This window comes from Pseudonaja textilis, chromosome 5 (genome assembly GCF_049901715.1).
Source record: "Pseudonaja textilis isolate UNSWEBS1 chromosome 5, rPseTex1.2, whole genome shotgun sequence".
Classification (NCBI taxonomy): Eukaryota; Metazoa; Chordata; class Lepidosauria; order Squamata; family Elapidae; genus Pseudonaja; species Pseudonaja textilis.
In genome coordinates this window covers 10,796,501-10,823,853 of record NC_141994.1, presented here as the reverse complement: position 1 = coordinate 10,823,853, position 27,353 = coordinate 10,796,501, and the positions used below count along the sequence as shown (strand labels likewise).

The window sequence follows — 27,353 nt, the reverse complement described above, 5'->3', positions numbered from 1 at the left end:
ATGTCAGCACATGAAAAACTATCAGAATGAGGACTCTAAAAAGACTCAACCAAAAAATAGTTCTCAAACAAGGAGCCCCCTTGATTCTGAGACACAAAGCAATCCTCAAAACCAGAGATGGTCTCGTGTGAAGTGGATGAGATCATGGTCCACAAATGAGAAAGTATTAAGGGAAAGTGAGAAAGACAGTGTTGTGGTTCGCAGGCAGCCTGTGCAGACGGTAGCGGAATCAGACAGTGGGGAAGAACAGGGACCAGTCCGGGAGTAGATGAGGAGTCAGGTGAGGGTCCTGCATCCAATGCAGAGATGGGGCCAGGACCATCTGGGAGTGGAGTGCTGACTCCAGAGCCTCCAGAGTCTGGCAGCAGCAAGGCAGAGGAACAGGAGGAGCCTGTTCCCAGTGTGCATGTGCACAGAGCTGCTAGAAGGCCAGAGCAGCCGAGACAAAAGGGGCAACTCAGGAGTAAGGATGGGAAGTGACTGCCCCTCCCATAAGGACAGGCAAAGTAGAAGAAACCTTTGTAGGAAGCAGAGTGGTTTGTTCCGTTTGGATTAATCCTTGAAGCTCTGTGTGGACTTTGTACTCCGGTTGGTTTTTTTATAGTTCATTTGGCACTTTTGTTGTTGGCAGCAATTCAAAGGAGAGAAAGGTGGGTGCTTATCTCGAGGGACTGTTTGGGACTCATTTCAGGCTGGGAATGAACATAATTCCCAGCGCTGAAATAAAACAAGTTATTTTAACTAAGTGTATGCTTAATTACAGCCTCGGACGCCTTGGTCAGAACACATAGCAAGCTGGTTTGGCTGATTGGTAATCATAAAGGTGGAGGGGAACTATAGTACAGGTAACCTTGACTTATGACCACAATTGAGCCCAAAATCTGGCTTCCCTATTGTCAAAAGTTCACACAAAGGGGATCATGTGACCTCAGGACACCGCAAACGTCATAAATATGAGTCAGTTCCCAAGCCTCTGAATTTCGATCACATGACCATGGGGATGTTACAATGGTCATAAGTGCGGAAAATGGTCATAAATCACTTTTTTCAGTGTCGTTGTAACTTTGAATAGTCACTAAATGAACTGTTGTAAGTCAAGGACTACCTGTACTTGAGAATCATCACAGAAAATAAGGTAATTCTATGTGGTGAGTGGGAAGGACTCTGGTTCTTACACCACAAATGGAGAGGAAATCATGCTGTGTTGAAGAAAAGAAAATAATAATAGATACTGTACTATGAATTAACTATAAATAGGAATGGGGACTCTGTGGTCTTCTAAGCTGCTAAAGTGGAGTTCCCAGCAGCCCAAGACTAATGGCCAGTGAGGAATATTTTATAGTTATTATAGTTTTATAGTTATAGTAATATTTTATAGCAGTACCTGAAAGAAGAGTCAGAGATTCCCTCGTCTGAACTACATGCAACTTTCACAGATAATAATCTGGAAACAAACTTGAGTTTTTAAACTGTATTGTGGCTGAGGGCACAATGATACTTTTGTTGACCCCAAACCATTCTGACAGTATACTCCTTTGCTACACACAGAAGAATCTCAGATGGACAAGGAAGAATCCAATTCTGACTTGGAAGTCTACAGCTGAGTTCCTGGCCAAGGAGAGCTAAATCCTCCAACTTATGTATAGGAGAATTGACATACTGACATGATTTCCTAAGGTTATCATTGGATACTTAGGACATTTAGACCTTTTCAAACCTACTTCGGAGGCCATGGCCTCAGCAAAGTATTGAAGGGAGTCACTGAAGAATGAGACCTCAAAGCCAAACTACACGGGCTCATCAAGGTACCACCTCACATAATGGCCGTTCACTGGCAGTTTGCAGAAAGCAAACTTGAAGAATTTTGAACAACAGTTGTATCAAACCATCCTACAATAGATGTACAGATATTATTTTTCTCCCATGGTCATCTCTGAGTTAATTAGGTCTTGCAGAATTTTGACATATCTGAAAACTTGGGAAAATGCATGGAAAAATTCCTTTTCGAATCCCTTTAAAGTCACTGAAAATTAATATATTGGCATGATCCCAGCTTTTAAAAAACCTTTTAGAAGAATGAAAAATATAGACATTAAACAGAGGGCGAAGAATTTTGCAGCCAACCCTGTTCTCACTTTTATGTCTATTTGTTCAATGCATTTTTTTTTCTTTTTCTTATGTTTGTGGAACATTTTTAAATGGTTTCATTCCAAAAATTAGATAGACATGCTACAATACAAATATTGTTTTCAAAAATATTGCTATTAAATATACCCTGATGGCTTTATCTGCTAAAAATCTTGCAAGCTTGTATTTGTCTATTTTGGGAGGAGGAGGAGGAGCAGGAAATTCTTCCACTGATCTCGGTGTGAGCTCTAAAAATATAAAGAAAAAAAAAACTATGTTGTAGAAATGGTTAAAGAAAAGCAGAACAATGTAGAATTAGCACTGCATTTTAAAAAAATGAGGTTGTTTAGTAATAACCAGGCTAGAAAGCAAGAGACCATGAATTAGCCATGAAAGCCAACTGGATGGCTTTGGCCAGTTACTTTCTCTCAGCACATCTCACCTCGCATGGTTGTTGTTGTAGCAGAAATGGGAGGAGAAATGTATATTAGATATGTTTGCTAATTTGAGTTATTTGTAAAAAATAATAAAGGTATTCCTGCATATTCAATAGATTTCTCTTGATATTAACAAATATTTTATTTCTGAAAACTAGTGATCAATTTCCCTATGAGTCATGAACCTCTGAAGAAGAACAATTGAAATATTTGACCACTGGTGAGGGAACTAACTGGCCAATATTAACTGACAATCCTCTTGGCAATTTGTGCAAGAATATTATATATGTATGCTAGTACTACTTACAGTAAGCTTGGATTAAAGCCTATGCATAGGCTACATACTGGAGGAAAAAAATGAAGATTAATTATGTAAACAAAATAAAGCAGATTATGTACAGATGTGGCCTTTCGTAGCGTCTATAGCTAGTAATTCAGATTAAGTTCAGCACTAAGAGATCCCCGGCCAGACTACTCTTTGGTGGTCACTCCTGACAGTGGACAAACCTGAAAGCAATCATGCCTCAGTGGCAAGCCATCTAAAATTTCCCACAGTGACTTGACAGAGTAACATATTGGGGAATTGTGAGAAATTAAAACAGTGACTTCACAATTCCTGATGCCAGGGGCGCAGTGCATCAACACCGATAATCTTTGCCACAGGCCAGATTTTGTCCAAAGGAAGAAAAGAAAAACAAGTTATCATTGAAGTAGTCCCTCTATTTACACATTTGATGTAGACAAGGTGTGTCCAATGGCAGAGTCCACATGTCTTAAAGTTGCCAAAGATGGACACCCTTTGTCCATACTAAATTTAGCCTAATTTAGCATAATTACCCAAATTCATAGAAATTACCATTTTGACCGTTAGATAAGCTTCCATGAAATGTACAAACTCTGTCATGCTCTTCATCTTCCACATTTTCCAGTGGGATTAGCAAAAAAGTAACTTTTTAAAGATTTTTTATTTTATTCTGCCTTTATTAATTTTATAGGCAGCAAACATACATTCAGTACAGAATGAAGTGCCTATTTCTTTTCTTGGAATGTTGCCATGGGAGATTATTATTACATAATGAGGGACATTCCATCTGAGAAGAGCTGAGAATCAGAAATGGTGTACAGAGCTTCTTTCAGAAAATGAAATGAAAGGAGGCTATTATTCTAAATTAATCTTACATAAATGGGAGGAAATTTTCCCAACTCTTTTCCCATGCGTTCAAGGCCATCAGGCTGACAGTACTGGTAATGGCAATTGGGTTTGGCAACTCCATTGCTGAGTGACATGATTGTTAAGTGAAACATCATGTGACCACACCTGACTTACAACTTCAGTTCCGCTGGGGTCATTAAGTGAGGTGTCATGTCATTGTGACTTGTGACTTATTGGCCGCTTCCCCATTGACTTTGTCGGAAGCCAGTTGTGACACTCACATAACTGCGGGACACTTAACTGTTGTAAATTGCACTGGTTGCCGAGTGCCCAAATCATGATCACAAGATCAGGAAGACAGTATGACTGCTGTAATTATGAGGACCAGCTGTGAACTTACTTTTCAGCACTACTGTAAGTTTGAATAGTCACTAAACAGGGCAGTTGTTAATTCAGGGCTACTCGTAATGGGTCGTAGCAAAGGCAGATGATAAAATTTCTTTCAGGGATATTTTATTCTTTGGATACTTGGTTTCTGACCACAGATGGACAAGCCTTCATAGATCATACAAAAAGATAGCAACTTTTAATTTTCAAACTTCCTAATCTAGAGTCAGATTTTTTTGTCTAATGATTCCTACCTCCAGAGAACCTAGAGAAACTAGAACAAGAGGATGCAAAAGCCATGATGTTTCTTCTTCCCCTTATTGGCAACTCTGTGATTTTTAACCTTAGTTTTCCAATTGTACAGACCTCAGGCCTAATCTGAATGTTTTGTCAGAGTGGGAGTTGTGGTTGTGAGGTGCCAGATGGACCCAGTGGCTTCTTTGATCCCTGTGTCCAACCACCTCAGTTACAGATTCCCTTGTGTTGAAATATTTGTTATCCAATCTTTCTTTCTTTCTTTCTTTCTTTCTTTCTTTCTTTCTTTCTTTCTTTTCTTTTCTTTCTCTTTCTTTCTTTCTTTATTTCTTTCTTTCTTTCTTTCTTTCTTTCTTTCTTTCTTTCTTTATTTATTTATTTTTAATTATGAGAATACAATACAATACAGCTGTTCTGGCATTACAATTGTTATACATACATAAATATTACTTAACCATTTACAATAATCTTGCTTGACACATTATTTACTATTTATTCTGTTCATTCTAACTACTTATGTTCCAATCTTGCCTTATTCTATGCAATCACTGATAAAATTTATTCCACGCTTCATAGTACTCAGATTCCCCCTTGTTTTTCTACTGTTGAAGTATTTTGACGTAGAAATGAACTAGTATTTTGTAGTGAGACAGGAAAAGAAATCTGATCTATGTTACACCCTCTGAAGTTGGAATCCTATGATGGTTGGGATCATTGGAACTCAGTCCAAAGCTCTAATCCTTCACTCTGGAGTATTCAACCTTTTAGGGTGGGTGGACACATTTGGAACGCTGGTAAGAAGCTAGGCGCATTCTCAAAAAGGATTATGAGGGGAGGTAACTTATAACTGCCATGGGGACAGAGCCAGTTGGAAAGCATGTATTTAACAGAATGCTACCCCTCCTCCACCCTCTTCCACAGGACATTTTCTACTATCCATGCTTTAACTTACAGTATCCTCTTTCTGGATATGGGTATACTTCCAAAATGTGCATTAAGATGCAGCTCGCCATACTTTTTTTTTTTTAAAAAATAAAGTTTTTGCACGATTCAGGATCTATAGTTATTCCTGGAATAAATGAAGATGCTGCTAGAAAGCCTAAATATGGCAGCTTCTCATTCTTTTAATTATTTTTTTTTAAAAAAATACAAAATGGAACCAGAGGCTGACCTGTCAAAATAATGGTACTGCAGCCAATTTGGTATAGCAGTTAAGGCAAGAAATGAGGAAACTCTGGGTTCTAGTCCCATCTTAAGCACAAAGCCAGATGGGGTGGCTTTGGGTCAATCAGTCTTTCTCAGGCCTAGGAAGACAAGAACAGGGGATAGCCTAGCAGACACCAGGAGTCAAACTGACGTGAAGACAAAATACACATAGTGCAACTGAAGGCTCTGTTTTTGCTCCTTTGACCAGATACAATTGCTCCAATTTTATTATACTATATATTCCTGATCAAAATTGATTGTGTATATTAATCAGCTCACATGAAATATTTCACAATATTTTTTTAAAAAATGAATGCTTAATATCCCAGTACTTAGATACTGGACACGTACCCGGGAACATCCCCTGGTGGCAAGAAACTACAGGAAGGCAATTGTTCAAAGCAATATTCAGATTTCTTTCAGTTGAGAGTTCAGATTCTGTTAAACCTGATAGAAAATAAGCAAAACTTGTCAGATGAAGCATGATGAAAAAAAAAACAACTAGAGTTGGAGTGAATTTTTACATATGCAGAATTAAACAAACTAACAGGCAAACCTGCACTAAATGCTCAAATTAGAGACAAACTGGCATCTTGCCTACAGGGCCAAAGGTCTATAAACGTTCAGTACATTATGGTTTGTTGTACAATCAGCCAGATGTTTAGACTGGATTTTCCATTTGTAGCCACCTATTGATTCCTTCCCAAGGACATGGAATAGGCAAACGGCATTGTTTGATGGTGTTAAAGGTATTGCCACAGGATGTAAGCTGTTCCAAGTGAGGCTGCCTTTTGCAAATGACTGGTGGTGGTTTTGTCAATGCCGGTGGTGTTCAAGTGGCACTTCAGTTGTTTTGGGATTGCATCAAAGGCATCTATTATTAGTAGTAGTATCTTTGCTTTCTTTTGCCACAGCCATTCTATTTCTGCTAGCAGGTCTTTGTATTCTGTGATTTTCTTCAGGTCTTTCTCTTCCATTCTGTTATCTCTAGGTATTGCCACATCTACTATCCAGACGTTTTTGTCCTTCATATGGACAATTGTTAAGTCTGGGGTGTTATGTGGCAGGTGTCTGTCACAGGTGTTTGGATTCCAAAGTCTCAGAGCATTTGGAGAACTAAATAATAGAAGCTCATCCTAGGAAGATCCAAACTGAGACTAAGGTGAAATTTCCTGACAGTGAGAACAATTAGTCAATGGAACAGCTTGTTTCCCATAGTTTTGGGTGCGCCATCACTGGTGGGTTTTAAGATTGGACAACTATTTGTACAGGATAGAATAAGGACTCCTGCCCTGGCCAGAGGGCTAGACTAGAAGACCTCCAAGGTCCCTCCCAGCCCTATGATTCTATGATACTGTATACTACAAAATTAAGGATGATACTCTATACTACATAATTAAAGATTCTGATAAACTTAAAGTAGAAAGTAGGTTGGCGTTTAATTTCACTTAGGAGTTTGTCTTCAACTGTATTTAACTTGATTATGTGCCATCAAGATTGTATGAACTCTTACTCACCATATCCAGGTGGATCTGTTCCCAACCTAGTCCTTCAGGTCTTCCAACAATGTACGTATTGCTGTTATAATTGAGTCCATCCACAGTGATGCTCATCACCCCCTTGTTTCCTGCTATTTTTTCTTGGATTAGAAGACATCCAAGGTTTCTCTCTGCCTAATAGTCTTTGATTCCCAGCATTATAGACTTCTCTAGCTCTTCACATAGTGTGTCTAAAATATAATACTCTGAATCTGGTTATCTGCGCCTTGAATGAGAACTCTGGGTTGATTTGTTGATTTGATCCATTTGTTTGTTTGCTTGGTTATCAGTTGTTTTTTCTTAGGAGTCTTCTCCAACATCAACGTTTAAAAGTTCATTCTATTCTGATACCCTACTTTCTGCCTTGTTCTTCGAAGTCCATTAACCAAGTTTAACTCTGGGTATAGCTTAAAGCAGTTGAACTCATGGTTATTAAAATACCAATAGTAAAAGGAGTCAGAAATAGGATCCATGGGATTCATTGATTCCTGATTAATCTTACTGAAGCAGTGCAACAAAAGTATTTCACCACAGCAGGTGAGTAATAAATATATTAATTAGGATTCTTTCTTATTGGTTGGTTCTCTTGCTACAAAAAACATGCCATTTAGAGAATGATTAAGGTATCAGGCTAGAAACCCAGACAACATGCATTTAGGTCCTGCCTTCGGCAAAAAACCAGCAGGGATCTTTGGGCAAGTTACTCAGACCTAGGACTTCTAAAATCTTGCCAACAAACCTGCCAGGAAGTGTCCAGACAGTCACCAGAAACCATAACTGACTTGAAGGCATGATCAAAAATTTGTTGAACTGCTTAGTGATATGGAAATACAATCTTATGTATACATCAGAATATTCTGACAAAAGAGCATTCAATATCTTAATGCTTTGCCAACCGTATTTTTGAAGAATGGAAATGAGGGATACAAGTATCTCCCAATCCCCTTAGAGGAATTTTAATTTTTTCATCTCCTCTTGCAATCAATGGGATGATTTTATTTAGATTGGAGAAACAGCTAACCTATTTTTTCCACTGACCAAATTCCTTCATTTCCTGCTATCTAACACTCAATACAATATTTTTCTGATCTTGGGAAGTTTTACCTGCACTAAATGACACAGACATGGAGACAGATCAGTTATTTCTCACCGAAGTTAAAACCAGATTTCTGACTTTGAGTGTGGAATTGAAGGGGATGATCTTTTAAGGATCATGTCCAGTCATCTCCATGTTGCTTTTAATGTTCCCTTTCCCACAACCCCAGTAAAAAACAAACAAACCCAATACTGTAATTTGTAAACACTAACTATTTTCTCCTTCATGTTTTGTTTCTTCGCTTTTAGATTTTCTTTCTACATGAAGCCGGTTCATCCTGTCATTGTTGCTTCACTCTTTTGTCACAGTCCTGCCAATGGAGAAATATTACAACCTTAATTCTACGGTATATTTCTACCAAAAGGTATAAGCAGCAGTTATTCAAGAAAATGAAATATAAAAATATTTCTTTTTTAAGTATGGCTAAATTTTTCCTTAGCTTTCCTGTCAACTACCAAATGTATGGTTTTAACTGTGACATTCTAAACATATGGTTTTCATCAAATATACTTTACTTGTAGTCCTTAAACAGGTCTGTCATGGTTGTCAGAGGCAAACTTTTCTAGTTTACTTCCAGACAAAATGTACCATCAATACATATTATCACTGGAAACAAATGGAAATTCTGTTTAGGCTTACCCACACTATTTATGTGAATTGAATAAAAAAAAACCAAAGTGTAATTTGTTATTCGGGAACACCTGAGCTCCTAAATCATTTTTTACAAGGTTCTGATGCATATACTAGGAATATGTAGTCAACCACCTGCCAGGTTTCCAAGTGACAAAATCCATTTAAAAAGAAAAGAACAAAGTCCCTCTTCCAAGACCATTTCTTTTATTTAGGAAAGCATCGAATTGGCAAAATCCATGGTAATTCCAGATTTGACACAGCCCAGAATTACCCCCAATATTAAAAGTTAGAAACAACCCCCCAAAGTCACATTCTCCAATAGAAGTAATTCAATGTTACTTGATGTCATAAATTTCCACCTCTAGGGGCCTAAGCACGGACAGCTCATTTTCCCACGGGAAGAAAAATTACCTAGCCAAAACAACTCTATCTCCACTCCTCCCCCCACTTAGGAATGTGGCAAGCCCAAAACTCTTCCCCACATGACTGCCACAGAGAAAGAAAAAGAATATATCCTAAGCCTAACTAAAATGGTTACACATATGTCAATTTCCGGCTTGACACCACCCTCCTTTTCCATTTCATCATCTTCCTTTGATTATCAGGTACTTACTCTGCTTTCAAAAGGGCCACTAGATTGGCATTCTGGCTACTCGCTTTCAGTTTTGTCTTACCCTCCTGGAAACAGCAGAACTCCTCTACTTGATGACACTTGAGATTTCTCCTTTAACCCTCCCCTTACAAAGTGTTGCATTGCTCCTTACCTAACTACCATTGTGACCTTTGTAGGCAGGCAACCTTGTGCATTGTGGGTAGGGGAATTGTACATCAAGCAAACATATTTGTGAAGGGGGTAAAACTCTGGATTGTGCTATTTATTTTAGCTACTAAGATCAGTTTTGGTGGCAATCAAGGCATTTAGCTAGACAGTTTTGTATTAAGAACCCTGACCAAAGAAGAGCAATTACATAAGGATACCAAAGTATGAATCAGCTCAACTTCGAACACATGTTGCTTACTGTCCACATTGCACACATCTAAACATTTTTCATCGTATCATCAGCCTTGGCTTGACTCCTTTGTAAGTCCATAGCAATACTCTGAGATTGTTTTTGAAACACTGCAAGTATCAAATGTGACACATTAGATAATTTTTTTTATCAATGTCCTGTTAAGGAACTGTGGTCTTGTTACAGAAGCTTTCAAGTTGCAGTTATCATTGTAACTGGAGTTGTATTATTTATGTTAATTATTAAACTTGTCTTCTGCAGCAGAATTTCGAAGAAACCTTCATTCTGCTTTTAAAGTTTTAATTCAGCATTAGAGATGAATTCATTAGCACGGAGAAATATTTTTGGAATATTTGATACAAAAAGAGTAAAATGTCTACACTTGGTTCTTTCATTTCCTGTAAGAGATTTATGATAGAACATAAAATAAAAAAGATAAGGTAAACCAGAACATGTTTTGATTTAGTTTATTGTTTTGTTAGTATACATTCGGGTTTTCATTATCAAATTCATGCACAGTACTAAATATTGCTTTAAGTCTAAGAGGTCTATGACCATATTTAAGATATCCTCGTCTAAGTTTACTCATGATTGATAAACATCAAAATTTTAAATATTTTGATTTACACTTTGCACAGTATATATTATTCAATCATATTCTTCTGAGCTCCACACCAAATTTGATACTACAGATGCTTTTGGCATTTTTTTTCTTTTGAACATATACAGTACATAAAACCTCGCAGCAAGCTGCAATATGAACACTTGAACCCATTGTTACTACTACTTTTGCTACTGTTTAGAAAAATCAGATAGACACAGCATCTTCTGTAATTTTTAATGATTACAAAATAAAAAGTCCATCAGGCACCATTACTGTTTTTGCATAATATAATTAACTGAAATTCTATACTTTCCAGTTCATTTCTGTGCACAGTTTAGAGTTCTCATTATTGTCAGAAAGGCCACCTTTGCCAATTGACACTTCTTATCTTCTAAGGTCTTATCTCACATTACTTAGCACTGGAGTATGGATGACTGAGACCCAGGAATTTATCTTTTTCAAAAGTGACTTCTAAGCCATGAAAGAAACTAGAGCGTAAATTTGGTTGACACATTCCTTTATCTCTTTCTTGGACATAATCCATTTTTTAAAGTTCTTGAACTCTTTCCTATTCAATTGCCGTTCAATTATAATTTAATGACACTAATGTCATATTCTCTTCTTCTGATGTACATGATTATTTTTAAGCATTTTTAAAGCTCCCATCATAAGAATCTAAAACTTAAGAGTCAAAGTGAAATGATTTTATTAAAATATTTCTTTACAGAGTTACTTTAAATAAATTACTATAATACACTGTCCAAACCACTCAGGAGGGTCAGATATTTTCCAGCTATCAACATTAGCTTTTTTTGCCACATTTGTAACAACCAGCTACCATACTTTAGTACCATTTACTGAACTACTGTAAGACCATCATATCAAAAATAGGATTTGGTACAGAAATGGGTAATTAAGGTTAAAAACTCTGAACACTGAAGCTGTTTTAGTTTTAAGCGCCTCATAAAATTGTGTAATACAAAATGAACAGGCTGGGAAAGAAGAAACTACTTACTACTTTAGAAACTATAAAAAGAAAATGGCTCATCTAAAAATATGGCTACATCTCCACAGTCCCAATTCCCATTGACAATTGTGGCTGCAATTTTTAAATCAAGGTTGTTGGCTAAAGTAGAATCAAGTCATATTTCAAAATTGTCACTGTTTTAAAAAAATCCTGGTTTCTTTTAGCTGATTCTGCCTTACATTCTTCAGCATTTATCCAAATAGTAGATTGAACCCAAAAGTAAATCAAAAACATACATCTTCTTTTACTCATCACACTAAGCTGCAATCAATAACCACATGACTTCTGGATTTCTGCCCTAATCCAACATGATTATTCATTTTCTTTTTAATATAGATCACGCTATGTCAAAACCACACTATGGTTCTGTATAATCTATGAATGCAGGATTATGTATTCCTGTGATCAGATCTGCAAGTAACATCAGAAATTGTGACGCCTCTGTGATTTTACTTAAAGCAACATCAATCCAATACTAGAACCGACTTGTAATAAAGATTTTTATTTTATCCAAAAGTAAAAACAAGTTCAACTTGAAAAAAAATAATCAGCAAAAGATTAAGGATAAACTGTATTTGTTACAAACTTGCATACATTTTATATCAACCAAATACCAGCAATTCTATTAGTTTCTTGCAATAACAAAACTAATTCATAGTTACTTGCATTAACTGTACATGTGGTCAAAATATTTAATTAACAATGGTACTGTTTAAAATCTGAGTTTGTAAATAAAGTCCTGAAACTAATATGAGCTAAATCTAATACATGTACTATTAGAATAAATGTACTATTAGAGCAATCTATTTCTTTTATTGTTTATTGATAATATTTTGATGCAAGAATTATTTTCAAGCCCTTCTGGACAATGGAGTTGCTATGAAATTAATTGTTTTGCATCTAATACCACAGCTCTTGTAAACAAAGATTAATTAGCCCTAAAATCTCCCTGGTTCAGTTTCTCAAGTGCAAATTACTGAGCCATCTGCACTACAACAGCTTTCCAAGCTTTCTCTTTATCGAAATCCTTCATGCTGTTATTGGAGACCTAAAACAAAAAAAGGATGTCAAGGAATGGAATGCAGAACAAAATGCAAAAGAATCTGTAATAATAATGCATCATGATTTGATGAATTAGATAAATTGATTACATATTTCTATGATTATAAATACAATATTTCCCTAATTCATCTGCTTCATTAGGGCTGCAGGAGAATTTTAATTTTTCTACTATTTTCCTTCTACTGGCTCTAATTTTGAAGTACAAATGTCAGCTTTCCTCCTGAGGCAAACTGAAGTAAATTTCAGGATGCCAACTCAATTTACAAAATAGCATTTAAGGAGTATTTTAAAATATTTTGCTTTGTACTGCTTCAAGCCTTCTGGTACATGAAAAAGATACAGAAGAAATCTAAGCGTCTGACTTACATTGTTTGATTCATAAATACATGTGACAATAGGTGCACAGATATATTTCTTTAACTATGATGCATGTAGTGCCATTAGATACAATTAAATGTAACATTTAAGGTATTCTTATAATCCATAAAAAAATCCATATATACCAATAAAATGGCCACAACATTTAGTGCATATGATATTTGCAAAAAATGAATTAAGCAAGAAAAAATATTTCAGAATCAAGTGATTTAAAATTGGACAATATCAGAAAAACAAAGTATATTGGGAAGTATAGTAGGGATCTTAACCTCTTTTGTGCCATGGACCACTTTATGAGTCTGGTGGAACCTGTGAATCCCTTCTCAGAAGACAGAATTTAAATGCATACAATAATTATGAAAATAATGTTTATGGGTCCTCTAAAATCAACCCATGGACTTCCAAGGGATTTATTGACTTAAGGGTAGGAACTCCTGAAATAGACCAACAACAATATCAAGGGATGAATATCAAGTTCATAACTATATACTGCGGGTGGGGTGGGGTGTGGGTGCTGCCTTAAGTAAACTAAAATTTGGGATTGAACTATGAAACACATGACGTTGATTTTACTTCTGCTAGGTATAGACACATGCATGTAAAAAGAATTGTAGATGTAAAATATTATGCATATTTTAATGAATAATTATGATAAGTTCTACGTGGATACCAACATTCAACCATTTGGGGAACAATAAGATTTAAATTATTAACAATGTTCTGTTATGAAATTTAATCTGTAAAGATTGCTCACCTCTGTTGTTTCGTATTCTTGTTTATTTGTGAGTGGTACTGCCCATAAAGCATCATGCATTTTCATTTTTGCTTTAAAATTTACACAGAGTATGACTGTCCCAGTTGTCAGAAAAGCTTGAACTAATAGCATCAGCATTAGAAGCAAGAGTAGCACATCATAAGACTGCTAAAAGTAACAGATATACAGAACAAGTTTTAATTATCTTAAGCATTATGTACTTTTCTTTCTCAAAATCATATGTTTGATAGAGGCACTTTGGTTGATTGATTAGTGCCTTTGAGATTCTTGGTGACTATCTGGACTAGTCCTTGCAGTTTTTTAATTATATTTTTGAAAGTGGTTTTTCCTTGTCTGCTTCTTAAGATTGAGAGAGAGTAACAGGCCAAAGGTCCCCCAGCTGGCTTTGTGCTTAAGGCAGTTCTAAAATGTACAGTCTCCAAGTTTTTAGCCTGAAACTTTAATGACTACATCAAACTGGCTCTATAGGGGAGTTCTAGGCTCTAACAGTTCTATACAAGGCAACTGAGATTCCAAGATCATGCATTCATTTTTCAAGTTGCACAAATAAGAATGTTCATGTTTCTGAAGGCTAGTTTGATATATTTTGTTATTGTTTCTTAGCAACAGTTTTATTAAGATGAAACACACTCAATATTTATATACTATAAACACACACACACGCATATACATATAAAAGCTGTTGAGTTGTTACATGTTAAATTGAACACTTAGATTGTCCTTTAGTTTGTCTTTGTAAACAAAAGAAGAGTTTATTTCCTGTAGAAAATAAAAGTAGTGGCTTATCTTTATTTGCTTACAGAATTCTAAATTCTGCAACACAGTACATTTAATCCAAGAAAGACAGCTAAGAGTCAATTTGTTCTTTTTAACAGGGTCATTAAAACCCATATAGATGAGCTTGGGTGCAGGCAACACCCTCCCCTCTTTCTTTACCTGAACACAAATGTAGGTTTCATATAGTAACATATTTTAAAATTATGAATACATTTTCCTCATTTGTTTCTAATGTCTAAAACATTTACATTGGACATCTGTGATTAGAAATACTAGCACATTACCACAGCTGGCAAGAAGAAACTTGTGAGCGATTGAAATTCTTTCCTGAAATGAATGTCTTTGGCAATATGCAAATATGCGAGCAAATATTTTCCCTGTTGATACGTAAATTGATCTCAATCAACTGATAAATATCTCTAAAATGTTACAAAAACAAAAAAATTGCACGTTCACTAGTCTTGACTGGGTCTCCATCAGTTTCTCTAAAATTCTGTATTAATTGGTAAGCCTGCAGCCAACTATTTTCTAGTTAATATAAATAAGTTTTCAACTTTCATTTTTGATGTTTCTGTCCCTTTAGCTTCTAGCTCAGTTTCTAACTGTAATCTCCAAAATCCTTGTAATATACCATGTTCTGTGAATTGCTACTTCTGTTCCAAAATGCTCTAAAATTACATTTGTTTTCATAAATATAGAACTTATTTCATTAGAAATCTGAATATTATGACTTATACATAATATTCAGGGATTTATTATGCATTAATAACTAAAAAAAAACATACTTGAATTGTTGGTGGATAGTTTTTGATCATGTCCACAATGCGCATTACACTGAAAGACAAGTATCCTGAAGCTGTGAATAACAAGGGTGATGTAACACTGCTTATGGCAATAAGAACTTCCACCTAAATTAAAGATAAAATTGTGAAATATACAGTTGCAAAGAATGTGTGCCTTCTTATATGTCATCAGAGGTGTTATACTATGATTTTTATTTACACAAATATTTTAATTAAGTATATTAATACAAAAATGATAAATGAATATTAAAAATCAACGGATGAATATTTCAGAGATTATATTAAAATGTATATTCAAACCTATTAAATATCGAAACAAAAATTGGCATAAAACAGAAGTTAGGACTTAGTAGTAAGCTCATCTGACATTCTGACAGCAATCATTCAGTGAATGACAAGGAAGTACAATAATATACATTATGACTGGACTAGAACTTCACTTAGCTTGCAAGTCTGTACACATCTGGGCATGCAATGAATGCTGTTTTGCATATGCTATTAAATTATTTAAAGTTTTCCTGTTGTTAATATGTCGATGATGTCAGGGAAAAGGGGGGGGGGATAAAACAAGTCAAATTGGCATTCAGGGCAGCCCAATCAAAATCCCATTTCTTATGTACGTGCATCTACATTGCATAAATATTCAAAAGAGCAGGGCTTCAATGAGGCTGTTGCAATTGTTATTTTGATTTTTTTTTTTACAATTTCCTGTTAGCCTTTATGATAATATAAATTATAGAAGAGATGCATAACTAATAATATAACAATGAAGCCATACAAAAGAACAGATTGAAAATAAAAATAATGAAGTCTGAGGCTGTACATTGAATAAGAAACAACTGAAGCAAGTATTAAGATTTTAAATAGTTACAAGAAATGGAGACTGAAATATTTGAAGATGAAAATATTAAGCCATCTTGTCCCACTAATCATATTTGTACAAACACATTGTTTAATTATATAAAATCCTGCTCAGCCATTTTTTTCCAGCAATTCTTGTGAGATCACTTTCCATATGGCCCCAATAATGGATCATTTAGTTATCTTCAGAAATTTTATGAAATAAATTTAAAAGGTAACTTTTTGCTCAATGAAAAGGAAGATCTCAAACAGTACAGCAACACCTTTATTGGATCAATATGCATCTTGTGATATATCTCCCAAATAAAAGTGTTTCCCGGTTGGGCATTGTATGAAAACAGAAAATACATTTGAGATAAAAACCACAAAACTAATACAGTTTTTTGTTTAAAGGATTTAGAAGCTGTCATCTGTTACCATTTAATTATTTTAACAATGTACTCACCAAACATTTGCTTGGATATTCAGCAGCAACATGACTTGTAATAGCACTGGGAAAACACTGACAAAAAAAATAAACATGAATAAATGCAGAGTATAAAAACCCTTGACAGCTATATTTCAAGAGAATGGCAGATCCTTTTGTGATGTACATCCATAACTTTGATTTTTGTACCCAAACATCTCAGGGAAGAAAAGATCATGCCTAGTTGAAAGATTTCTACTCCTGACCTGGGATGAACTAAGAACGAATCTTTATTATATATGAAGACTGAAGCCACTTTCAACAATAGATTGACCTCTATGCAAATGAAGCATCATCCATTCTTAAAATCTTAAGTTTCAACTGACCACAGATAGTTTTCAACTTATGACCATCTTTTGATGCTTTTGAATTCCCATGGCCTTGGAATAGATGACTGCATCACCACCGCGATCATCTGATTGCAACCAGGGCATTTGATAACTTGTTCAAACGTACGGCCAGTTATCAAGTACCCCATGATCATGTGATCATATTTGAAGTCTTCTCTACGGACTTTTTCCCCAGGAAGTCAATAGGGAAGACTGCAGAGAATATTGCAACCGGCTGCCATTTGCCAAGAGGACTCCCTCTCATCTCTGGAGACTGGCTAATAGAACTGCCTACTAAGGGGAGCCAAATTCCTTTGACAGGATACAGAAACAACCTCCATTTGTCCATCCTGCCAGGTGAGTTCCCTTCTGCATATACAGGAGAGCTCAACTCCTTTGGTGAGGTACAAAACTCAAATATTAAAGTTCTGCACTACATTCCTGCATTCCACCAAAGGAGTTCCATGCATGCATGCAGGAAAGGAAGTTGAACTTTTGGGGCAGGCATCTCTTTCAGTCAGCCCCCAGAGACAGAGGGAACCAAAATCCAAGCATGGCAAGGCAGTAAGGTAAAGAATGTGGATTGCCTCAGGCAGGTAGGATAGGGTGGTGGTGGTGGTGGTGGTAGAAGGCCCAGTGCGGGCCACACGTTTGTGTGTTTGCTCAAAGGCTGAAAAGCCTGCCTGAATTTTGGAGTGGAAGATTTTCAGTTCCTGAGCCAACTTCCCAGGGTCTCCCTCACCGCCCGAAGCACCCCACGCTGCTTACCTGGGACAAGAGTTTCAAGTAAATTGAAAATAGATAGAAACTACCTACAAAAGGTAAGGATCCCTTTTGATTGGGATACTGAGATACACTGGGATACTCCAATTATATTTGTAAAGACAAATTATTGGAAAATATTAAAGGTAGTTTATAGATAGTATAAAAGAATATGATAGTAACTGTTTGTAGTTAATAATAGCTTGCAATGAAAATAAACTATATTCAATTGAGTGCTACTTACAGCAACTAAGATCCAAAAAAAAGTGACCGAAAGGTACGGGCCAGAAATTAGCACATCCATATTCAAGGCAATTATTCCTCCAAATACTGCAGAAATTCCAACAATTACTTCTACTACCTTAAAAAAAAAATATGATAGGAAATTGATTATAATAACAACGTCCTAGAAGTTTCCTTGAGAAAGATAATATAATTTCCTTACCGAATAGGATTTTAGGATCCGTACTGGGAAATTGATATTATTCAATGTGCTAGTAGTATCATAAATAACTGTCTAAAAGGGAAAAGATGATCAAAATAAGAAAGCAACAATATCAAACATTAACAATCAATCTACTGAAGCTATTGACAGAATTATAATGTTAAGGTTTTATCATATAATATGCATATATTGAAAAAAGAGGATTATGTTTAAAATCATGGCATTGTACATATTCATGTTTTGTGGTAAATAGGAACACGATCCATTCTTCATCTTCATCATCAATACATAAATAAAAATTGCACATATAGTCTCCAGAAGGTTTCGAGGAATGTTCAAATCAGAACTGTATGTTTTTTATGAAAAATGTTTTTAGTCTGTATGTTTATGTTTTTAGTCCTTTCTTTAAGATTAGATGTCTATTCAGAGTCTGAAATCACAGTCTTGAAAAAAAAATATGTGGGACAAAATTAAGACACAAAACTGGATATTCAGAAATGAACCTAATAAACTGTTGCAGTAGATTGTTCAAAAAAAAAACTGTTTCACAAAACCTAGAGGAACACTATGGAATTGGCTTTTATAACTTTATGTTGCCCTCCCCCCTCTCATCTGACAGCAACTATCCCAAATCATTGCGCAGCAGAAGCTGTTTCATAGCTAACTTATATTTCTCAATTGGCAGCCATTCCAGAAAGCCGAACTATTCTTTTCTGCTGAACAGAGATTAAATAATATTTTTGTTTTCAAAAGATGTCTGACCTTCTTTCCCTGCCCTCTCCTTTCTCTTCCTCTACCTGTTTTAAAATTGTAAATCTCAAGTAGCTATTGTTATAATAAAGATTGCTATACGACACCTTAAGAGCTCATTTGGCTAAACAGTAAAGGAAGAATGTTTTAATGCGAACATATACTTTAAGTATTGCAAGCCATTGTATGTAACATTCATAAACATGTTAGCCGATTTGGTTAAAAAATGCATACTGATACATTTTGTAAAAGATTTCTCAATGCTTTGGGCTGAAGTTTTTTATTTTTTCCCTTGCAGAATAAGTGTCCTGCCTCACGTAAGGCACCTCTGGATTCACTCTTGATTGGTTAAGTAGAAGATATTATTAAAAAATGTGACTTTATTCTAATGCATAATTATGAGCAAAATAAAGATCATTTATAATATTTTCAGAATGCACTGACATTAAGTTATATATCTATACATGTTGGCATAACTACAGATGTTTCATGTGAGGTTTGAAATGCACAAACAAATGCATATACAACAAAATGATTAAGATTGGATGTTTCTTGTAAAATTGCAATATGGTTGTGGACTTAACATTTAAGAAAAATGCATTATTTCAAAAGAGAGAAGAAAGCTTCGGATCTTAAGGTCATTCACTTGGTTGTACACAAAAATATAATGCACATATAAAATATAGAAATTAGAGAAAATGAGTATCATACATTACTATAAGTTATGTTTTAAAGAAACTGTGACTCAAAGAACAAGTTCCAATAGCATAGACCGAACATTATATTGATTATATATATTTTTAATTAAGAGGGAATATATTCTCCGAATCACTATATACAAATAAACAAATTATTCTTATTTGAAAAAAGGGGTATACAATATATGTGGAAATAAGGCAGAGTTGCCTCAGGCTAGATAGGCAGCATGCAAAATACATACATACATACATACATACATGGTAAAAGTCAGCCTTACTCTTTTCTTTCTGCAGCATTCCTCATTAGATCTAGCAGATATTATTACTGTAGTTGCCATGAAAACCTCAAGCAGAATCAGGAGAATCAGGTTGAAATTTATCTGTCAGTAAAATGTTTTAAATAATTTATATTAATGTAAGTGTATTGATAAAATTATTGTTGTATATGTTTTAGCATAATGAAGGAATCTGGCTGTTTTCAAAAGTATTATGCTATTTATCTGTTTATTTTACTTATACATTGCTCCAGCTCCTGACAACTTGGAGCGGCATATATATCCATTTTAATTTAGATTAAAATAATAACAAAATTACAATTTAAAAAATCAGAAGTATATCTACATATGTGAACACCAGTAATATTAATTACATTAGATAAATACCGTATTCCAAAGCTGGGGGCAGGGGGATGAGACATTTCAATATCTCTGTCCCCAAGGAATAGCCAAGTTTTAATGCCTTTCCTAAAAACCAGTTGGATGGCAGAATTTAGATTTCTGGAGTATGTATCAGACAGATACTGTGCTCTCTACCAAAGTCAACTTTTAAAATGGGATAAAATATATATATATATCTTCCTTGAATCTTTATAGAGAAAGCAATAAAAGAGCACATGGCTTAAGGATTCCGGGAAGACATCTATCTCCTCAGGGACATAAGCAAAAAGGAGGTGTTAAAAAAGGAGGTCTTTTTTATACCATCCCCAGAGAACTGCAGAGTTCTGTGCATCCAGTGCATCCAACCTGGCCAAAGTGGAAGTCTAAAAAACCTTCAGAATTTGAATTGAAGAGGGGTAAGATGATGGCACGTGGCCATTAGACGAGAATCCATAAACTGTAGGGTTAGATATTGGATTTAAACTAAATACATTATTTTAAATGACTCCAGGCATTTTCAAGCCTAATGAACAGAGACTTTCCAAAGAATGTCCAAAGGACTCAAGTCTGCTTTTGTTAGGCAGGTTGACTTAAAATAGTCTCTTGGAACCAGCAGAGGAGAAAAAGGAGGGTCTTAATAGCAACCCATAATTTGCAAAACTCTCAGCAAAACCTCTAATGAGCTGGACCACACATAATGTTATGGACCATCTTTCTTCACTGGCCCTCAAATACAAATAATAATTTCTAGTAAAACAACCCCAGCCCATTAACCCATCTGCAAGTAAAATAATAAAAGTTTATACTTGGCAAAGAAATCCGATATGGAGCAGAAAGTCTGGCTTAGAAAATTAGTCATGCTTCAATACAATTGAAATGTATATTAAAAAATGCTTATGAGCATGCTAACTTCAACTAATTTTGATGAAACATACAAGTGGACGCAACAATTATATTTTATCTAGCCTTTATCTAATTATCACAAAATGCACAGCAAATCTTTTGATATGCTTAATTGATTTGTTCAAATGTTCCATATTTGTTGTTTGTAACTCACATTTATTGCTGTAGGCGTTAAGACAAGCTTGCATCCAAACCAAACTAAACATGTTGTTGTAATCGCAAATGTTGAAACAAATAGAAACTGAAAATCAGGTATCTGTAAAAATGGCAAAAATATTACATTTCTTATTTAATTAAAATAATACATAAATAATAGGTTACTCAATCTTCTAAACTTAAAGAACTTACCACATTAGCTTTGTTTCTGGCTATAGCAAAAGCCACTGCTGCTGAGGGAATACACTAGACCAAAAACATTAAGAAAACAACTTAAAAAATAATATATTTTTCATGTTAGTGTGCTACTTAATATGATAGAAAAATCAAGTTCTATTTCAACTACTGAAATCTTGAATCACTCATTTAAGTTGGGTGGGGACAATAATAAAATAAGATACCATCTTTAAAAAGTATGTAAGGTTGTTTTAACAAAAAGTTTTGAATTAAAAATATATAATTTAGATGTTCTTGTAGACTTTTGCACCTTAAAAATAAAGACACCCTCAAGACAAACACCTCTCTTAGAGTAGGGTGTCAAACTCACATTGTCACGGCCGGGACTGTTTTCCCCTTCGCTAAACCAGGCAGGGGCGTGGCCAGCATGTGACGCATCCGGCCCGTGGTCCAGGAGTTTGACAGCCCTGCCCTAGAGGCTACATGGACATAACCTTGGAATGTTGTACTCCAGGATATTTTTCAACATCCGGTCCAGCTTGTGACCTGAGGATTCTCTGGTGGTCTTCCAAAGCAGTCATAAACAGGACTGACTCTGCTTACCCTGACAACTTTAGGAAAGTGCTGCCACCTGCTGAGATTTTATGTATTATGTGGTGATTTAAAGAGACTACTGGTAAACATACACACACATGGGTGTATGTGTGTACATATGTTAAATATCTGAGCTGCAAGAATCCATGTAATGATAGCAAGAAAATACAAAAAAAAATTATCAATCTTTAACTTCGATGGAAAGTTTGCAGTTCTTATAGGTATTCTATGAAAGGAATATACTGTAGATTGGGCCGGTCATTAATACATGTATAATTCCAACCCAGAGTGAATGGTTCCTGGGCTATAGCAAAAAGTCAAAAACCCTTCTTCTCAGCTCAAAAACAGCTGAAGGTAAAACTTCACTCCCATTAAGTTCTCATCCAACAAAATATACTCAGCAATATCCCACTGTACAACTAGAACAAACACCGGCTCTGCCACCTCTAATTTCTTGTGGAATCAGAGAACATTTTACATGAATTGGGGGAAACAATCTGATTTTTTTTTCTGAAATTGCTAATAATAGCATTTCAATTGCAGGACTTATTTCAATTAAAATGCATATATAAAATAATTCAATTTTTATTGTGGATTACTCTATATCTGCTTGGGTGAAAAATGTATTTACTTGGTAAAAATGCAGTGATTTGATGGTAAATAATTTATTGATGATCAATAGCTAGGAAGCTAAAAAAGATATACATGTACAGGTTGCCATTATAATGTTCAATACAGAGTTTTGGACATACATGTGTAAAGTTTAATGAACATTAAGTAATTAAATTGCAATTCTAATTCACATTTCCATGGAGCCACAGCAATGCTGCAGAATGCTTACTGAACCTGCTGCACAGCGCAAATAATCCATTTCAGATGGAAAAACATTCCCCAAATAAAGGGAAAATCCAGAGGTAACAAGAATACAAGTCTGAAATATAAAAATATGACAAACAATATATTGATTAATATAATCATAGAACTAAGCAACTATGTAAATTTGATAAAAAATCTGGCAGCAATGTAAATGTATTCATATTTCACTGAGAAAGAATACATATGAAGAAATACACTGAGAATGTCCCAAATATGTTTTTCAAAAGGCAACTGGACTTTGTTTTTTTTCCTTGAAAATGGTTCACTTCTCATCCAAGAACTGCACTCTTCAGTTCTTCAGAACTTCAGTTCTTGAAGAAACTTCTTGGATGAGAAGCAAAATGTTTTAAAGAAAGACAGGAAAAAAACCCAAGAAAGACCAGTTGCCTTTTGAGCAGCATCTTTGGGACAACTATGACCTGGATGATTGAGAATCTCCATAGACATTTACACTGAGAATGTGGTACAGATCCACAGTAACAATATTTCCCCTCTCTATATAGCATTTTTAACTATGCTACTCCTGTTAATGTACATATTTCTGTCATTATGTTTCCCTTATCAAATATGAAAATTCAGCAACCGTTTTATTAATTTAGTTAGTTGATTGCAATAACAGTGTGAATACACACACACACACACACACACATGAACACACACAAACATACATACATGCATACATGTTTTCTTGAAGACACATGCAACAACCAGATATGCATAACTTGCCTACATTTCCTGACTCTCCATTGCAAAATATTTTGAAGCCATTCTTGTTCATAAATTACTTAGAGAAAATTTTCAAAAGCCACCACGCTGCTACTGCAATCTTGCAAGTAATATCATTTAGTCTATAACAATAGTGGAATGGAATTTCCAATGCCAAAATCACTGTAACTAAATATGCACATATATAAATATATAATTTATATTAGTAGAATTGTTATGTTATTAAACATTTCTAAGAAATATCAAGTAATGGGGCTGAGGAGATTATTCATGTTCATTCCTACTATATCTACCTGACACAGAGGGTGACCAACCAATAGGCTGTATGAGACCTTCCAACATTCTAGGGCAGCCCACTAGCACTCCAAATTCACTTCATCGACATTTGGAACCTAAATCTCCCAAAATGAGGCTGCAATTTTTCATTCCCTTCCCCCATTGCTTTCCTCTGTTTTCCTTAGCTGTAGTTGTCATCATCAGTAGCATGTTCTGCTCTCCCAAGGTCCAGATGACACCTCCCCACCCCCTCTGCTTTTGTTTAGAAGAGCCAGGAAGATGCTGGAACAAAGGAGACCCTTCGCTTCATTCTGCTTGCCATCTTTTATTTTTAATTGATTTTAATATAATTTATTTGTTCGATTGTTGTGAGCTGCCCAGAATCATTGACAGCTGAATAGCATACAAGTTTAATTCATCATCATCAATTTAAGTGTGGGAATGAAAGTAGCTATAGAAATTGTTCCCATTCCTATTTTTAAATCTCTACCAACAAAATCTGAAATCATTCACATAAAAAAGAATTTGGGGTTTTTAGAGAAAGTTAAAAATGGGGGGATATTGTTTTCCATTCCCATTTCCGAGATTGGGAGTACTCTTCTTCCGTTCCTATTTCTATCTTTAAAAACAAGCAGAAAAAGGAGTAAGGGGAAAAAAACGTTCTTGTCTCTTCTGAAAATGTCACTGATCACTGAATGCAGCACTCTAGCAGAACAAGAAGCTCAACCCCTCAAAACAATCCCACCCTTACCATCAAACATCATCACGAGATTCACAAATCAACTTACGCTATTACTGAATATATGGAGCAAGAAAGTCTCATCTATATTAAAGAAAACTCTTATCTTTATCTTTTATCTAGAAATAGTGTTCCTTGTTATTGACATGGGTTCTGCTCTAGCCTAATAATCAAACATAACAAAAACACAAATAAACTTGGGATTTAATAGCATACAGATGCTATTCCCTGCATGCATAAGATATATTATTAAGACTCCAAGAATCCTCCTTGAAACCACACACCCAAACTAATCCATCAGCATAAATCATAAGTATTGTCTATTTTTATTAGTCAGTGAAAGGTGCAGCCATGGGTAGTAGAACTGTGGATAATAAGGGCCACCCATTTTCTTGGTGGGGGAAAACTGTGAGAATGATTAGAACTTGATCAGCCTAATTGCATTTGTGTTGCAATTACATTTTTTTATGTTTATTTTAATGTCTCATCATGGAAATAATTCATAGGCAGCACTGCCTATGCACTCTATATTTCCAAATTGCATTGACATGCTGAAAGCAAACTTTTGCCTATTACTTTCTTTGAAGGTAATGCCACATGAAAGAATACAAAAAGGGTGTAACGAGTGCTAAAAGGAACCCCTGTATTGAGACATACTTTTTTCTTTTTGATGCTTTTTTCCCTTTTAGTCAACAGACAAGGAACTCTCTGCTTTGACAGGAGCTGCAATCATCCTTTTTGAAAACTGTTTATTTTAAGTGAAGGACTGCACGTAGCCCTAATCTGTGTATAACTGAGTAGATGACAATGTAATAATGTTTGTTTTCCATGTACACTAAAGCAGTAACTAGTTAGACTAAGATAGATCTGAACAATTTATTGTACTTACCCCCATCAGCAATGAATAAATCCATGTTTTATAAAAAAAACAAGGATGATTTTTTTTGGAGAGCTGAAGATTGCTAGGAATATCTGGAACATAACTTCCATTTTGTTTTTTTCCACGTTCCAAAGTTGGCATCCTGTCATAACTAAACTCTTCCCTATAAGATTCTTCCTTTGTCATAATGCTTTAATGAGATAACAAAATATCCATTTTCATTCATTTTTCAAACTATGCCTTGAGTTGACAGAAATATGTATTTTTAAAGGTGAAATAAAAATCTAATAATAATAATAATAATGACAAAGATCCCTGCTTCTTTTCAGTATTTTCAGTTTTATTATGTAATATTACAAACTCTTAACGTACATATTACCTCACACATTTCATTGCATAGAAATGCTCAAGATATTATCCTCTCAGCCCAGATTTATTTCACAGATGGTAAATTTTAGCCCTATTTAAGTGTTAAGATTTAAGTTCCACATCAATTTATTTTGGCCTAAGGAATAAATTATGTAATATTTCTTTTGTTTCTAGTTTTAATTGACTACCCTGATAAAGTACTTAACAGTTTTCCACAATACCTTACAAAATATTACACTGTGAAACTAAAAAGTAGTCTCTAACAGTTGGAATATATCTTATTAATTAGGTTTGAATAAATTTCAATGTATGTGCACAATTTCTTAATAAAGATTAATTTTACCATAAACAATAACTATTGATTTATATACTGTTTCTTAAGTTTTATTTGGGTATGAAAATCAGAAAGTACTAGAAAAATGGCAAAAGATCTTTACTGAACCTGATATTTCAGTTGTAATTATTGTGTGACAACTTTCTTCTATCTATGCAACTAATCAATGGTACCCAGTTAAATTATTACATAATTTACAGCACAGACTGATTACTATAACTTATCTATGCATATATCAGCCCTTTTAAAAACCATACATACCTTAAACTGAGAAGTTTAATAGTCAACTTTGAACAGTTTGGTGAGAAGAGCTGTCTGGATACTTTGTTGTAGTCTCACTGTGTAATGATTCATGCACCCTTTGAAAAATTTTCTCCTCCACTTTGGCTTTCAACAGGATCTATTCATACAAGAACAAAAGCACAGCAAAAAAAACTCAGGCAAGGGAACATAAAAATGCCAACAGAATGTTAATGAAGAGAACACACTACAAAACTACTACACCATATTTTCACAAAGTTTTTCCATCATAGTTTAAGAAGAACTTCAAGATAAAGTTCCATGCTGCTGAGAAGCAAAACATATAATATGCAACATAACATATATTAAACAGTATGATTATTTAATCATATTCATGTTATGATACTGAGAAATTATAACTTCAATCATAAAACATTGCTGTAGTTAATGGATTTACTTTGAAAAATACATATAGGATTGTGTTTTTCCTAGGCCATACCTGCAAAATTATTCCATTTTTTACCACAATACAAATAGCATTGTAGAAAAGAGGATCAAAAGAAAAAAGGAGTCAGGGACTTAAACATTGACAGTGATTTTAGGTCAGAAACTCAAACAAGCCCACTTGAGAGTATCATTAATTCCAATGTCCTTTAACTTTTATTAAAAGTAAAGGTTAAAAACAAGGTTTGAAAGTACAAGCAATATTATTATTCAGTATTTTGATTTAGTCATTTACATAAAAACATTATAGGAAATGCACATTTCTATATATTACATGTCTAGTTTTGTAGAGAGAACTTTAGAATAAATATATTCTCGTAGAGTATATTAAAATACTTTTGTTT

At 34.8% G+C, this 27,353-nt stretch overlaps 2 protein-coding genes across 4 annotated transcripts in view; both read right to left on the bottom strand.

The window, feature by feature from the left end:
* The window catches only part of TTLL8 (tubulin tyrosine ligase like 8), a 34,274-nt gene extending 27,096 nt beyond the window's left edge, over positions 1-7,178 (bottom strand). The window contains exons 1-3 of the mRNA XM_087935510.1: positions 7,079-7,178; positions 5,917-6,012; positions 2,275-2,375 (exon numbers count right to left, since the gene is read on the bottom strand). Coding sequence (XP_087791636.1) covers positions 2,275-2,375; positions 5,917-6,012; positions 7,079-7,178 — 297 coding nt within the window. The remainder of the gene's footprint in view (positions 1-2,274; positions 2,376-5,916; positions 6,013-7,078) is intronic.
* A 3,117-nt stretch (positions 7,179-10,295) lies between these two features.
* Positions 10,296-26,617, bottom strand: MLC1 (modulator of VRAC current 1). Of its 3 annotated transcripts, none has more exons than XM_026714065.2 (12): positions 26,527-26,617; positions 25,572-25,752; positions 22,907-22,996; positions 21,487-21,540; positions 21,293-21,394; positions 19,858-19,959; positions 18,132-18,203; positions 17,931-18,047; positions 16,575-16,631; positions 15,251-15,373; positions 13,668-13,835; positions 10,296-12,521 (listed from the first exon to the last, which is right to left on the bottom strand). In XM_026714065.2, the coding sequence occupies exons 2-12, from the start codon at positions 25,746-25,748 to the stop codon at positions 12,447-12,449; spliced, it is 1,137 nt and encodes a 378-aa protein (XP_026569850.1). In that variant the 5' UTR covers positions 25,749-25,752; positions 26,527-26,617; the 3' UTR covers positions 10,296-12,446. The 3 variants fall into 3 exon arrangements, with proteins under 3 accessions (XP_026569850.1, XP_087790262.1, XP_087790261.1); XM_087934135.1 differs by having other exon boundaries at positions 12,304-12,521; positions 13,668-13,832; positions 26,527-26,616; XM_087934136.1 differs by lacking the exon at positions 19,858-19,959 and having other exon boundaries at positions 11,960-12,521; positions 26,527-26,616.
* Positions 26,618-27,353: the final 736 nt, after the last annotated feature.